Source organism: Pseudopipra pipra, chromosome 7 (genome assembly GCF_036250125.1).
Source record: "Pseudopipra pipra isolate bDixPip1 chromosome 7, bDixPip1.hap1, whole genome shotgun sequence".
Classification (NCBI taxonomy): domain Eukaryota; kingdom Metazoa; phylum Chordata; class Aves; order Passeriformes; family Pipridae; genus Pseudopipra; species Pseudopipra pipra.
This window is the reverse complement of record NC_087555.1, coordinates 5,914,414-5,931,044: the sequence shown is the minus strand read 5'-3', so window position 1 is coordinate 5,931,044 and position 16,631 is coordinate 5,914,414. Positions and strand designations below refer to the sequence as shown.

Genomic DNA, 16,631 nt, shown 5'->3' with positions numbered 1-16,631 from the left:
ATGAACAGATCAAAATTATAGGAAAAAGTTCTGAAGGAAAGAACAGCATGTTTTTGGTATCCCTTATGTATCTACTTCAGCTTCGCTGCATCCAGGATACTTGCATTGAATTAATTTCTGAGCTAGGTATTAGTGGAATAATAATAATACAGTCTAGTATACCTCAGAGGAAAAGAACCTCATCTTGAAGTTGCCTGTATGGAAAATAGTTCTATATTTTGTGGAATAATGGCACATGGCGCTGATAAGCAAAACTCCCCTTCATCAGTGGGATGTGGGATCATAATTTTCTGATAGGCACAGTCAGTTTGTGTATCTGTGTTCATAACTGATTGATAGCCTACTATAACAGCTGTACCAAGGGAAATGCTTTTGCCTATGGTGGCTGTTCTTTATTGGATTTTTAAGTTACAAATTTAATAAATCTCAGTTTTAATTAACAAAGTAAATATAAAACTGAGTTATGAATTTAAGGGGAAAATGCACAGGACCCCCATGACTGCACAAAAGATCTGATGGTGGTTTTTTTTTTTTCAGCCTTGAGACATGTTTAGTCTTCTGTTTATTCTTGTCTGGCAAGAAACATTTCATATGCTAGGAAAGGTTAATTATTCCTGAAAAGAAATCAAAATCACCAAAGAAAAAAATCCTTAATTTTTAATTATAGGTAGTTGTTTATCATCCAAGGTTGTTCTCCTGTGTATTTGATGTGTGGCCATATTCTCCTTCTGTCTTATGGTAATTGAGTGTAGTGAGTACCTTTGTATTTTCTTCTTAGCTGAGTTTTCTTTAGCTGCCTCCAAGTCCCTAATATGCTGTATGGTAGGTTTAATTTTAATTTACAGTATGGGTGCTACTGTGGCCTGCTGGCACTGCCCTTTTGAAGGAGGTGAGTCCAAGTCTCCACAGGGCACACTGAGAGTTAGATGCAAATAAGAACTGCCAGGACTTCTGTTTTCTGTCTGGTCTGCAAGAGAAGTAAAGTAGAGGGTAATCCTCAGTAAGACACAGTTACTGATCACGGTGTGGTCCAGAGAGAGTGGGCAGCATTCAGGAGAGTTCATTTGGCTGCAGTGCTTGTCTCCAGTGGAGTACATGCTGTACTTGGGTGAAGCAGCTGGTATTTTAGTGTGTGCATTCCTCTGTTGAACCAGCTATGACCTCTGTGTCAGATTTAGGCAACTGAACAGAAAGTTAAGGTTCAGATTTGTTTGGATTTATATCAGCTCTTCCATAACTCAGCAGCAGGTGAAGAAGAGCAGGTGCAAGAGAGATGTCAACACCTATGGCAGGGTCCATTGGGTCTTAGAGCCAGCTCGGAGCTATATTTTGCATCCTAGAATGGTAAAAGTGTGAATCCAGAGACCACAGAGTGGCTGCTGGAGCCTTGGGCACTTTGTCCCTCTTGTGACAAGTGCTGGCAGGCAGTCAAGGACATTTTCTCTTTTGTTGGTGTTGTGGGAAGGGGCAAGGCTGGAGCCAGCTCAGCCTGAGCTGACACTCACACTGGTGCAGTGCTTCACCAGGCTTGAGGAGGGAGAGGAGCCTGAGCTGAGTGTGATGATCCAAAGTCTGGCTGTTGCACAATTCTTCCTTCCCCAATGGTCCAATCTACCCCCTCTGATAGTTTCACACAAGGCACATTCATAAGAGAGATGGATGCAGTGGGAGATGATGTTTTTCTGCTCTTTCATGTCCTCAGCTGGGATCCTGCTCTGGTTCCAACCTGTGCAGTGCTGTGTGCTAGGCCTGAGCACTGAAACCCATCCTAAAGAATGTGCTTCTTCTTGTCAAACCATGGTATTTCCTTGGGAAAGGGGGAGGTGGAATTTTGCTTGTTATAAGCAAAAATTCCTTAGCAATCCTAAGCTCCCCTGGAAAGCATCTGGAAGCTTTTGAGTGAAAAATAACCAGACATCTAAAAACTGCAGACCAAAACTGGCAACACACATGCACCCTGTGCAGTGCCCTAGTGGGAGTTTTGTTGGACCATTGAAGGGTATTAAGTTAGAAGGGTGCTGAGACAGGCGACTGACACAGTTAAATAGCAGGAAAATTTTGCGTGCAAAAAAAGAAGTGCCTTAGAAAGCCCCAAACCTGTAATTAAGTCCATAATTACCGTCATGGTTTTAAGCATATGTTGGTCCAATTCATCTGAGAGTACTCGCTCTTTCCAAAATGCACACGTACCAGCACTGTCATTTCCAGAGATCAACTCAGGCAGGTTTCTGGCCCTGCATGAGGTACCTCTTGCTCTGGTACGTCATCACAGCTTCGTAACATGTTACGAGTTTTTGTAATTTCCCACTTGGAAATTACTAAAGGAGAGGAGAGGAGTTTGTTTGGTTCGTTGCAGGCTGTGATTAGTGCTGATGAAGACCAAGGTTGAATGTTATCCTGTGCTTTGTGGAGCCTTATTTACCTCCTTCCTCCCCTACTGGGTTAAGAGGCAGGGGGGCTGGAGATGGTCCTGCAAACTGCTGCAGGGTGGGAGTATGCCACATGGCCTGTTGGTGGGGATGCCCAGTGATGTTTTACCACCAGTCTTGGCTCCTGGTGGGATTTCTCCACAAGAAATCTCTGCTTGTGTCTACAGAGATGCTGGGTGCTCAGGGGATTGTCCCTTCCTAGTGATATATGGATGTTTCCATTTGACATATGGATCATTCCTAGAACCTTTTTGTAAGAATTTAATTCTAAAATAGTTTAAAACTTGGGCAGAAAAGAAAGGGCAAGATTCTAATGTATGTTAAAAAATGAAGGACAGTGAATAATGAGCTTAAAACCCTGGATCAAATTTTGCTCATGCTGCAGCACTCAGCTCAGTTGCCCTTTCCCATCTCTTCCCTGCAGAGTGCTCGGTGGAGTTACCTGCCTTCGCTCTGTCCTCTTCTCTGATGTGCTCTGCGGCACCAGGATTCCCCAAATTCCTGTGGGGCCCCTTGCCCTGCAGGAGTGGGAACCTTCATTTGAGTTTACAGTGGGAACATGACAGCTTTTGATAGGGTAGGTGAGACATCAGTGATGGAGTTTAACAAGCTGCGACACTGCTAGGCTTTGGCTGCCTTCTGCAGCCTAGAGAACAGGCAGTGATGGGCAAGGTGGGACAGGCAGGGAGGCCCTGAGTGAGCCCTGAAGCCAGGAGACAACCAGAAGAGAACAGAGAGCTGACATACAGGGAGATATGGGATGGGAAAGAGGAAATCTTCTTAGAATGTAGGGAAAAACCAGGGAGCATCTTGTTGTAACCACCTAAGTTTGTCAGACCTCTAGAGATGGGCTGAAAGAGGAGACCACGTTCGCTAGGAGAGAGCCTCTAAGAAGGTGTGGGGAGGAATGTTTGGGAGCCATTTCGTTTTCCTTTCCTGTCACTGTGTCTATGAAATTGGTTAATTCATCTGAGCACCCACCCAGGCACTCCGTGGGTGGGGAGCTGCGTCTAGGAGACTGCCTAATAAATTCCACAGGCTTTTTATTTTCTTTATTTTCATTTAAACATTGACATCACATCTCATTACCTTCCTTTGGCTGTAATTAGCAATCCTGCGGAATTAAGAACCATTAAATTCCTTGAGACTTCAGCCTTGGGAATTTGCCCAGAGGCACAAAGCTTACAGGCCTTCACAAGGCTTGACTTTCCTGGAGTCTTTTCCCCCTCCCTGCTTCATCCAAGCCTTTGTATAAAGGAACCATCTTTTCGATTTTACTAATTAATTGCTCTTGACAACCAACAGATGTTTTGTAGCCTTTGAAGACCAGGCATAGCCAGGTATATAACTTCTGCAGCCTTACAATGCCTGCCTATGCAATTTGAGCAAGGACACCTGAAGCTCAAGAGAAAGACAAACTATTAAAGCCAAATAAAGAGTTATAATAACTAAGAAGAATACCATCCCCCTATATTGGATAGGATGAATATACCCATCCTTTTACCAACATTTTTCCAGTTCTGGGGCATAGCATTCAGTGGACTGAGAAAAAAATTATCATTTAGGGTATCTCTTATTATTATTTATTTATTTATTTACTTAGACATTGTGATCCTAAAAGGCAGTGGTTAGAAAAGCCACAAAGGTAACCATGGGCTATGCAGGGGCAGAGATTCAGGCTTGAACCGTACTGAGTTGAGCCCTTAAGCCAGGAGAACATCCGCTTTGGTTCACCCTCAGTAACTGTTTGCAGCCCATGAACTGTTTGAGTGATTTCCCTCCCTTGTGTAGGGTTTTTTTGGAAATTCTTTGGCAAAAAAATTACGAAGACTTGTAAGAATAGCAGTTAGTACAGCAGAACTGGTGGGTCGGGGCACTTGCTCTTCCCTCCTGTTGTCTACATTATTAAAAACGATCTCACTGAAATAAATCCCATCAATCAGTGCCAGCTGCAGTTTAGCGAGAGCGTGGACAAGGACAAACTGCGCTTTCGCTGCCTGCAGACAGGAACTGTTTGGACTGGTTTAACTGCAGAGCTGGAAGCAAACTGATCCTTTTTCCAGGAAGAAAGTGTATTCTGCTATCAAATATGACAAGGAAAGCAACCCTCCCTCCTGCCAAGGTTGCATGGGTGCAGAGCAGAAACAGGTTAGGAAATGTGACGAGTGAGAGCCACGTGTGTCCTATTAATGGAGACGGAGGTCTCACTGCAGTTTTTCTTCCATGTCACTCCAGGCCACAGCGTCACTCCTGATATACTGGATCATAACTGGGAGCAGTTTGGGTCCAACAAACTTCATCAGCTGCAAAAAGAAAGAGGTGTTCTTGAGAGAATGTTTGCGACCATGTTGGTTACCATCAAAACATTGACTGAAAGAAAGAAGAGAGTGTTTTCATTGTGGCTTTTAAAAAGCCACAATGTAGGATGAGATGATGTTAAAATTAGGATTGGTAGGAGATGAGAAGGGCTCGTATTTATAGTGTGCAGAACAACTGGGGAACACTTGAGGAGAGTGATGGTGGTCTTAAAACAGTGAGTGAACTAAACCATAACTACCGCTTCTGCTTAGGATCTTGTCACCCATTCCTTTAGCTCCCACTATGCAAAGTGTTTATTTTGTCATGAATTCACACGTGCTTATTTGCCTCACCTGAGCATCTGCTTTGAGGTAAATAGTTAGGGAAAATTGAACTAAATTCTGGATTTTTGATACAGAGCAGCCACATTTTAGTTGTTGCTACTGTTTCACTATTAACTTGTGACAGATGCAAAGAAAACAGGCATAATTAAGGTCAAAAAGGTGTGGTCAAACATGGTGATCAGAGAAGGCATGTGAGTTTTGGGGATGGAGAACAGTTAGCAGGAACGTGCTAGCTGTGTTTCCACAGGGCCTGCAGCTCAACAGCATGGACAGGTTCCCTGACGTTCCATCAGATTTGAAACCCGATTTAAATGTGCGTGCAAAAGCAAGAAGCTTTTGTCAGAAGAACTGACAGTGACCTCTTAGCAATTATAGTGGTTAAAATGGAAAAAAATATGAGTTGGGATAGTTGAGGCTCAGGTCTTATCAAACTCATGAATTTACAAAGAAGGCCTTACAGATTGCTGTGATTTAACATTGATGTTCCTCACTTTACAGGCCTTCTTTTGACTATCTGGCTGTTCCCAGCTACAGCACTAGGAGGGCAAATGCAGTCCAAGGTCCTTATGGCTCATAGGATCCACAGTCACTTCAGAAATTTCTGTGTGGGAGGAGGATTTTCAGCATGTCATTTGCACAGTTTCAGCACAGGAGAGCCAGGGAAAAGCAGAGGCTCTTCCCACCTCAAGACAAATTTCAATTAAAATTCCCCTTCGAAGAGTTGACACTGTGTCTCAGGGGAGGTTAACAACATGGCATAGAAATGTGAGAGCACACTTGAACTGATCCCGTATAGAAATGTTAAGCTCAGCGGACACAGGCTCCTCTTTTGAGCCCAGAGAAAAGATTAGTTGGGTTATGCAATTGCTGGAGCTGGCATAAACCAGCTGCATGCCAATTACTAGCCTGTATGCAAATACTTGTACTGAAACTCAGGATGCAGCTGGACGTGGGTCTGGGCACCCTTCCAGGATTATTCCAAGCCACATTATGACAGTTTTGAAAGAGAAGGGCTCTATGGAGCCAGTAATTTTTTACAGCCTTTCAGAAAATGGAGGAAATTACCACTACATCCAGATCTTAACTATTTTTTTCAAAGAGGGAAGGAATTTCTGCATGCTGATGCCAATCAGGATGTACTTGAGGCACTTGCGCTCCAAGACAGAAGGCCATCAGTCTGTTTGCCAAGTTTAAGGCCTGAGTGCCAGATGTGCTTGGGATAGAAAGCAGGCTGCTTGGTTCATCAGTGGCTGTAGGAAAAGAATTGAAAAATACACCACCAGATAATGCCAGAGCTGAAGCTCCTGGGGATGCTGCAGGGAAGCCCTGCTGCATTCAGACGCCCGTGGCCTGCCGAGGTTTCTGTTCCTATTGCTGCTTGACTTCCATGTGAAAAGCACACTTGGAAAGTGTGCAGCAATGATGGCAAGCAAACTGCCATGCAACATTTACTCTTATATGAAAAGCTGATGCCAGGAGAACAGGGACATTGTAGTCTCACAGTTACTTATCTCAGCAGATGGAAAAGATAAATTGAGAGCTGCCACCAGCAGACATGAAACATTACAAGTTTGATCAAAATATTATATAGTAAATGTTCTGACAAGGAGAGGGGTTTAAAATGCTTGCGTCTGTCTTGGCAACACAAAAGTGAATCAGTCAAAGTATATAACCTCATCCTGTGTAGAGAAATGAGATGAATATCCTGTGAAGAGAGAACTTTGTAAAAACTTTAGGGGAAAAATAAAAATAAGTTCTCTCAGTGCTGTTTCTCAAATTTGACCCACATAGGTGATAGGAAATGTAAGATAGTCTTCAGTGGAGAGCTGGAATCCTTAAGGGTTCAGTTTGGCTCAGTGGACCATATACCTATTAGGTGGCTCTGAGCACCAGCTTCCACTTTTTCTTTCTTGGAGTAGGACTCTCTCTTCACTGCCTCCCCATATTTCTTCAGACTCCCTTGACTGTTGGCTGCCTGCCCTTGGTATCAGGGAAGGAAGAAAGTGGGATGAGTCCCTGTTGTAGCAGTGGGACAGTAAGGTGTAGGTCCCTGTGCCTTACACCAGGACTCTGAGGCAGCAAAACAACTGGTCAGAGGTGAAGGAGGATGGCTGAAGAATCCATCTGTGATCTGACCACCAGATGATGGTTCTCTGTAGAGTTTGTGGGTGAATCTGCAGCCAGTGGAAGTGCCCTGGAGGTACTAGGAAACTCTTCTGGAAGCCACTCACTTTGCTATAGGGCTGGCAAATAAACATACTGCCCCTCAGGAGCAGAAACCATTCATCTGGAGAAATGCTTCAATCGCAGAAAAAGTTCTAGACAACTTATGAGGAAAAATGAACATCGAGCTATCGTGATGAGTCAGGAATTGTTGCTTGGTTGTGTATCAGCTATGTAACATGCTAAAGGGCATAGGTAGCATTTCAAGAGGGCAAAGTGACAGCAAGGTCTGTTCAGTCTTCACTGAACAAATTTGGAAGATGCCTCATGCAGAAAACAAGGGCTGTATTGTGAAAGACACGGGCAAGGCAAGCGCTGATACAGCTGCTTTGGGTCATTACACCAGATTGTGTCCTACAGAATGCTCGTTATTAAAGATGCTCATTATTAAAGATAAACAGACAGCAGAAATAAATTCTAGTACTGGGGTATCCATCAGAATCTCCAGGCTTTCTGGGGCCTGCTGGGACACTAGGAGACTTTGCTCCATTGGTGCACCCAAGTGTGCGACACGTCATCTCCCCTTCTGCACCTTCTGTGAATGGGGCAGAGAAGAGATTTGTTTTGGATGCAGAAGTTTTAGTGACTTTTGTATGATCGGATGCTGTGCACTCTTGCTGAAATCCATACTCAGAGGTATGATTTTTTTGGAACAGCTGAAAGGTAAGACACTCCCAAGGTGTGCTGTAGGAGGACTCTCTGAAGAGGCACACACCAGCACCCTGCAGAAACAGCTCATCCCTTCATGAACACACCATCACTGGTAACTGGGATGTAGGCGTTCCCAGCAGGCCTGTGATGCCTGAATATTAAGTCGTGGTTCCCGTGAATGAAATGAATGCTCATTTCTGGCTGTTGGCTTATTGCTGCTCTTATTGAGCTCGAGGGTGTGTGTCTTCTGGGGTGAGCCAGCAATGTGTCACGCTCTCTTTAGACAGTAATTTGAAACTCATCAATGATTCATTGCAATGACTTAAATGAATACAATTTTCTTTTTGCTACCAAAAATCAAAAGATTGAAGGGCAGCAGTTTTTTTCATACTGAAAGCTGTAACGGTTCTCAGTCCAGACGTCCCCTTTGCATGAAATGGGGGACAGAGAGAGTGAAATAGGTTCTGTATTTCAAATGCTGTAGCATTTCTTTATACATGCATGTGATGTGCTTTTAAATATGTTATCTTCCAGATATGTGTTTTATATTACCATTTATCAGTAGATAAAATTTTAAAATTAGGTATACTTCCATAAAAATTTAGAGAATGAATTGCTTATGGAGTGTTGTAAGTACTGTGGTAGTAGATGATTAATAATTGTAGGAGGACAAAATAATTTGGGTTGGAAGGGATACCTGGAGGTCATCTGGTCCAATCTTCTCTCAGAGCAGGACTAACTTCACACAAGGATCAGGTTGTTCATTGTTTATTAAAATCTCCAGCAGTGGAGATAGCACCAATTTTCTGGTCAGTCTGCTTCTGTGCTTAACCACACTCTTGTTGTGAAGAATATTTTTCTGATCAGTGTTGCAGCTTGTGCCTGTTGCTTCTTGTCCTTAGTCTGTGCACTTCCAAGAAGTCTGTGTTCCCCTATAGTGTTCCTTTAGGTAGAGGCAGGCTGTGATTAGGGATCCCCCCTCCTCGGTCAGCGCTTCTTCGGGCTAGACAAGCCCAGGTCCTCTCACCTCTCATGTGACAAGTCCTCCAGCCTCTACCATAGTGGTCCCTCTCTGGACTCTCTTGTAGTTTGGCAACAACTGTGTGGTGCTAGGGTGCCCAAAATGGACCCAGTGCTTCAGATGCATCTTCATGAGTACCCAGCAGTCACCTCCTCACCTGCTGGCTCTGCACCCACTGTGTAATCACCCTTCAGCACTGCGCGGGTGCACTGCTGATCGATGTCCACCTTAGCACCCACAAGGACAGCCACGACCTCTTCTGCCTCTCTTCTTGATTTGGAGAAACCCACAGGAAGCCCCTTGGATTGCTACAATGTTAGGGTTTAAATCTGTTAATCTACCTGTCACTCCATAAATTCTATTAAGTAAACAGTAACTCAGGCACTTGGCTTCTAACACCGGGTTCAGAATTTGACTGGACAAAGTGAGGCAATTAGCATCTCCTCCTGAAAATTAATATCCCTGTAACAGAGCTAATATATTACAGGAAAGCTCCTCACATGCAAAGTCAACAGGGTCAAATAGCTTTGAAAAGCCTGTGATGGGAAAAGAAGGAAACAAATGAGATGGGTAACTGTAAACAGGTACCACTGCTCCTGCAGTTAACCATCTGCAAAGGAAATGGTGGAGCTGAGGCTGGTCATACAGCATTGTGTCAACCCTGTTGTTATTTAACATCAAGATATGTAATACTGAAGGCAGATGTGTGGTTAACAAAAGTACAGTTGGTTGGAATCAGTGCACCTTTTTATCTTCCCTCCTCAAAGCAGAGTAACTGTTGCAGAGCAGGAAGCCTCCTCCAGAGTGGAGGAGAAGGGGATGATTTAAATGCAAACATGGGCCAACACACTTTGAGGAATAAAGATCCAAGTAGGCAGAATCTGCTGTGGTCATTACAAGGTGGGTTAAATGGAGAAACCACTAAAACAAGTGAATCTAGCGGGATTAGGGAGAGAGACCATTTCCTTTAGCACAAGCCAAGTGTGTTAAGAAAATAAAACAATTATGCTTCAGAATAGGACTATTTCTGGTGAAAAGAAGCACATCTTAAATTGAGCTTATACCCAACTGTTTTCTTTCCTTTTAGATGGGTGAAGGAGTTTTGTGTTACTTGTTTGATTCAGCTGTTTCTACGCTCTTCCACAGTATTTTGGATCACTTTCTCCATGCACTGAACCCTTTGGGACTTTGTAACTGCATTTTGTGCCCAATTGCCTCAGTAACTGCTCAGGGTGCAGGGTGAAATGGGGCCCCTTGCTCTGGAGTGTTCACCACAAAGGATTGGGATAATTTGCACTGTTGTTTGCTTTTATAAAGTAACCAGCTAAATGATTTGGTGTCTTATTTTAATAAGGTTGTGAGAAGGAGGAATTCAAGGCTTGCACAGACAGAGGAATAATCTGAACAGGTACATGCCTTCTTTGAGTTGGTTTAATGTGGCTGAACCTGTTCATGAAACAGATATTCCCTTTTGAGAGATGACTAAAAAAAGAGTGCCCTGGAGTCTGTTGTCCTTTAATGAAGGAGCTAAATGACTTGCAAGGACCCTGTGAGCCCATCTTCACACATATTTGTGGTGAAAAGAGTACCCCATTGAACTCAGTGAAAGGTAATCAAATGACACTGTTTTTATTTAAGCAGCAAAATAGGGAGCTAGGATTGGAAGATTTATGCTCAGGTTCTACAATGCAGTGCCATTAGTTATTGAGCAGTTAGAAGCACAGACCCACAGGCTGCACATAACACTGATTGCTTTTGATAGAAATAAAGAATATCTTGCTGTTACCATTGAGCCTTTAAACTGACTTCTAGCTAATGACCCAAATAATCTTTACTTGAAGTTGTGTAATTGAGATCGAAGGCTGTCTGGGGCTTCTAGCTGGGACACGGATTCCACATCCATGAGCTTTTGAGTGTGGTCGTTGAGCTGAAATGGAGAAGGTTAAAACTCTCATTTTCATTACCCAGCTCCCCCCATCTCCCAATACAAATGTGACATTTCAATTTTACACAGTCCAACTCTTCTTAAATCATCTGTATAAAAACTTGAGATCTTGATTGATGATGGATGAGCTATTGTCTCCTAAAGCACCCAGTTCTCATTACCCTTTAAGACAGAGCTTATTAATGATGGACCTGAAGTGCTTTCCCAGTGGGTCATCAGCAGTCAACTATTCAGAGAGATCAAAAGACTTTGTTTGGCATGAAATTTCCAGACCAAAGCTGGTTTTGGATAATGCATTCAGCATCTTGGGTGAAATACGAGAGTATTTTGGGAGTGCTACAGTGTCAGACAACAGATGCCCATCACCTGGGTGCTGATAGTGAAGATGCAGCACTGTCATCCTGCAAAGGTGCTTCAGCTCTAATGAGGCTGACCTTGGTATTATTAAGGTATCATCAGCATGTGTTATAAAATACGTGTGTACAGGGTATACCTGTATGTGGTGTAGTATAAAGGACAGCTGTTTCCTTAGCAGTCAATCAGCTTGGAAGGTGTAAGATATCTTCTGGTTTGGTTTTGGAGTGGTTACAGTGGACATGCCCAACAGTTTTTCCTAATTAACTCCCTCCCCCCCCCTCTGCCCACTTCAGAGCTAGTTCTTTTCCCTCTCACTGTGCCTTCTTCCAGTTCATCATGCCAGCTGGCTTCATAGCACCAGAGAAGAGCTTTTAATTTGCAACCTTAAATAGCAATAGCCCTTTTATAACCAGTTTTATACCGATTTTAGAAACAGATTCTACAGCTAAATAGATGTTTACAGCCCCCATTGCATATAAACACAAACAAATAACTTTTACTTCAGGGTACATTGCAGAATGTGAACATGTTTTGCCAATTTAATCCACATTAGAAGTTAGATAACAGACCGTGAGGGATTACACTGTACACAAGAAAAAGTCAGCTGAAGAAAATGCCCTTTTAACAGATGGAAGAAGGAAAGTGGTTTCCATCTTGGATCTAAGCAGACACCACCCTTGCAGAGCCAGTGTCCCTTTGCCTTATTTACAGTGATCTTAAGCTTTGGTAGCTGATAAAGTGTTTTCACTGACTCCAATCAAACTGATCCCAAGCCCCTTTTCGAACTTGACAGACTGAGTATAAATTGTATGACATACCTGTTTGTGTTCCCTGGCACTTTGTGGACAGTGGGAGATACTTGTGTTTTTGGGTAGCAAGAGACTGTACGTTTCCATTTCTCCTGTTTTATTGTATGGTAGGTTACCCAAGTTCTGTGGGAATGGTTCATAAGGCTAATGAAAGTAAGAAAATAGCAGCTGTAACAAATAATATGCTTCTGATTTAGCTTTCTGAATCAATAACCCTTTAAGAGAATTTTAAAAATATGTAGATGTAAGTTCCCCACAATCATTTGACAGCAATAAGCAAAATGACAGGAGTCAGTGGGAAGTGCATTTGCTGATTTATTTTCGTATAACTTTGTTTACAGAATTATACTGCTTTTAAGCCAGTATAGCAGCTCTAATAAGGACGATCATAAGATTTTGCATTCCCTTCAGAATCAAAGGGATCCAGACCTTGGTGCTGCTTCTTTGCTCAGGGCACCGGTTCAGCCCTGGAGCCGAAATGGGAGATAATGGTACTCTAAAGTGTGGCCATTGGTCCCTTATAGGAAGGCATGCAAAGTTGTCTGACACCTTTAGGAACTTTTTTCCCACTGAAAACTGGTGGGTCTTGTGCTTGAAAATGCCCTTTTGTAACTCTGTGTCCCTGAGCAATGAAGAAGCCCAAAGGTGACACTTGCTGCCAGTGCAGGACTGATGGTGTTTCAGGCAGCAGTTGGTAGAGCCCAGTGTTCTGCCTGCTGTCCCAGGCAGGAGGGTTGTTTTGGAACTAGTGATTTTCCAATGTCACAAAAAATTGTTTTAGAGGACAAAAATACTCTCCCCAGAAGGTATTTAAAATGTATTTCACTGTGAGCAGTCCTTTTTAGTGCTTCTTAGGCAGGAAGAGGCTTCTTTCTTCACAAAATTCACTTCAGGACTTTTTGTTCTCTCTCCTGCTCCAGCCTCGGAAAAAGTTCATTAAAGAGGTACCTCAGGTGTTGCACACAGGAGAAGAAACCTCTTTCTGCCTGGCTTCCTTTGCTAGCTCTCCTGTGCAGGCAGAGATCCTTCCTTTCTCCTCTTGTTCGTTGTTTAACTTTATCTCTCACTTTCAGGGCTGTAAATTAAAATGAGATGATGACTTTATGATGATGAGTTCATTATACAGTAACTCTATTGTATATTGATTACATTTGTGCTTCATTTGCTTAACATGTAACAGGGTTTATTAGGTCTTCCCAGGCATTGTTCTTGCTAAAAGAGGGCAGAGAAGTGCAAAATGCATTTGAGTTTAAGTCACTGAAGCCAGTGCATCTGTGCTGATTTACACATACCGAGGAGTCAGCATAAAGAAAATTAGGATAGCAGGCTGGAACGGGAGGGTAGAATGGAAATGAGTCTGGATCCCAGAGAGCAGGACGAGTCAAGCACAAGTACTTTAAAAATCCTACTAAACTTTGAACTCAGGATTACTTAATATCCACAAGAGCCCACCTTTGATACTGTTACTCGGGTTTATTAGTGCCTCAGCACATGAATAGACCTGTAAACTTTAATCCCGTCCCCTGTGAAAAATGGTACAGTGCAAGGCAAATGGAGGTACTGCATCACATTTTTGGGGAAGAGCAGCAAGAACAACACTTATTATTCAGTGATGTGGCAAGGCAGAGCATTTTCTGTGTTTACTTCTAGTAAATCACAGTGAAAGCTGTCAGGTTCCCTTAAAGTACAGGGGGAACACTTTCTGGTTTACTTTTGTGCTGAAAAGTCTTTCTCCACAAATTGAAACTATTAGAATTACTTTCAGATTGAGGTCCTGCCTGCTGTAAAAGAATGCATCAAAGTTACTAGCAGAAAGAAAACTTTGATAGTTACTGTCATGAGTGAATGCTCTGAAACCCAGAAATGATGCCAGCTTAGATGTACCAATTGATAGAGGAACTATGTGGAATCGTGTGCAAGTATTTAAGAAGCTACAAACACAGATTTTACAGATCTTCATGGCTTGTTAGATGTTATTTTTCATCAAAATCTAGGCCATAATAGATTAGTTAATCCGGTATAGCTGGAATAACACAGAGAAATCATCACTAGTCGTGTTTTCAAGTGTTCTCTAAGTCCCACCTTTTCCCCAGAGCAGAATTGCTAACAGATGCTGTATGTTTTTTTTCAGGGATCATAAGAATATCATACAGACAGATCATTGCTATATCTCTAATCCAGATTCCTTTCTGTATAAGATTATTATTGTTGTTTTCATTTTAAGACCCTTTTCAATGAAAAGCCAAGCTTTTAAACCAGAGGTTTCTAAGAAATACTAATACTGTTTAATATGGCAGAAAGATGTATTTACAGATGACCCTTTATTTAATACATTCTTTGTTCAGGCTGCCTCCTCTATATGCTGTGGCCTGTAAACCCCGAAATTTAAAAAAAAAATAAATTAAATGCAGGATTCCTTCCTTGTTGTTTGTTAACATTAGCATTCCCACTACAGCTTTTAAAGGTTTTCCTGGGAGATGAGGGCTATCAGATGACCTTAATCATTGCTACCCTAGTCAAGAATTATTCTTAATGTCTCTGTGAGCAGTGTGACACTCCTGGCTGTATAGCACCACTTAATGTCATTCTAAGGTGTCATTAGCAACTAACCTTCAACATTTCTTTGCTGAGGCTTGAATCTGTGACTCTAAGCGGTGCCAAAGGTTTTAGCTGCATAGCTCCTGTTAGTTTTAATGAAAGTCACATGGATTGTCCTCTGCTTTGTAAATAGGAGAGCCGGGTTAAGTAGAGAAATTGTGAATTTGAACGAGAGTTTAGAGGGTAAAAAGCCAAGATATTGCTTCAGAGGAAACCCTGATGCTACAACCAACAACTGTAAGATCATTTTCATGTTGAGATTTGACAAATCAAGTCTTTAGAGACAGGGTAACAAAGCATTTTTTTAAACAAATTCATATAAACACAAATTTAAAAAAAAAAAAACACAACCTAACAACAAAACACACAAACCCCCACAATGCAAAAAACCCCTCAAAGTTTCTATCTGCTCAGAAGCCATCTCCCTTCAACATAAAGCTTCCAGCAAGGCACCTCAATGGCAGTTTTGGGTCATAGTATTGAGGTGTGGATCATTGCTACTGTATATTTGGGTATTTTGGATCAAGCAGCACAGGCTTATCATTAAATATGCTTTTCCAGACATTATGATGACTGGACCCTTCTCTTGTACTGTGGCTCAGTGGAGGACATTATTATAAGTTGTAAGCATTTCTGTATATTTATTAAATACAGTATAGTGTGGTTGATTACTCATTTTTTTTAAAGCGATTTAAGTGTTAAAGGTTATTTTACCCACAAATAACAGAACTGTTCCATACATGATCACACTGGAACAACAGGTAAGCCCAGTTTAGCAACTGTATGACTTATCTTCATCAGGTTTCTTTTGCATGTAAATAAAGGGTTCCTCTTTACAAATACTCTAAGCTACTTGCCCTCTAGTTTTTAGAGTATTAAATGAGATTACAGTTAGAATTTTTTGCATTTAAATTTCACGTCCTCTCTCTCCAGCACACAGAGCAGCAATAGATTCAATCAGCTGTCTGTCTAAAGTCTTACAAGTATCTTCTCTTGTTCTTTTATGCAGAAATACTGAATGGAGGGGTGTATGTTGGCCAGAACAAATTCCTTTGCTTCGCAGACACCATTCATTGGCAGGATATTGTGCGTAACCCCTGGGCCTCCAACTTCACCTTGGTTCCAACGAACGGCAGCTCAGGATGTAAGTACTCCTTTTATTCTTGACATTGTGATCTACTCAGCATGAAACAGTATGGCCACAAGTTTTCCCTGATCCTCTGTTACAGAGAAGTGTGTTTATAAATTTTCCCTTCATTGTTCCCTGCATTCTTCTATGTTTGTACACGGCTTGGAGGACCACTTAGTCTCATCTTAAAAACACTGTGTCTGTAGAGAGTATTTGTGAACATCATAGATCTTCTGAACTTGCTCTCATCTACTTCCTCTCTTCTGCATATTCTTTTTTCTCTGTATTGCTAAAGCCACTGTGCTGCTGTGGAAGCACAGATGTTATTGTTTGCTTTGCATTTGTTCCTGCTGCTCAGGCTGGTCCTTGAATTGCAATGGTCTGTCTATGGCATGATAACTAGCTGCTGGAGTAAGCAGCTTGCTGGTACAAGCTCATCAATATTTTGACTTTAGATGAGAAATGAACCTCAAAGAAATAGCTATCCTGTTGTCTTGTGTGTATATCCCTGAAGAAAGAGAGAGAATTTGGAAAGGCTGTGGTGCTCTTCACAATATAGCCAATAAGTCTCTGGTTTTATTACATTCTCTTTATTTTAGTGCTTTCAATTCCAAACATGAAATATCTGTGTACTTTGATTAATTTGTTTGATCCGTTTATCTATTTCCCTTCCCTAGAGTTATTCACCTTCAGTAGTATTTTGATGATTCTTATGATTCTTGCAGCAATGCTGAATTCTAGTGAACGGTGGTGACAGTGATACAGAGCATTTAAGTAAAATGTTCTGTAATGTAGTAAAGTGCATTCAGAATGAATACTGTGCTATT

At 42.0% G+C, this 16,631-nt stretch overlaps 1 protein-coding gene across 5 annotated transcripts in view; it reads left to right on the top strand.

Moving 5' to 3' along the window:
- Positions 1 to 16,631, top strand: part of ERBB4 (erb-b2 receptor tyrosine kinase 4) — a 605,204-nt gene that overhangs the window by 385,755 nt on the left and 202,818 nt on the right. For all 5 annotated transcript variants that reach the window (XM_064661948.1, XM_064661949.1, XM_064661950.1 and 2 more), the window contains exon 4: positions 15,685 to 15,819. In XM_064661948.1, coding sequence (XP_064518018.1) covers positions 15,685 to 15,819 — 135 coding nt within the window. The remainder of the gene's footprint in view (positions 1 to 15,684; positions 15,820 to 16,631) is intronic.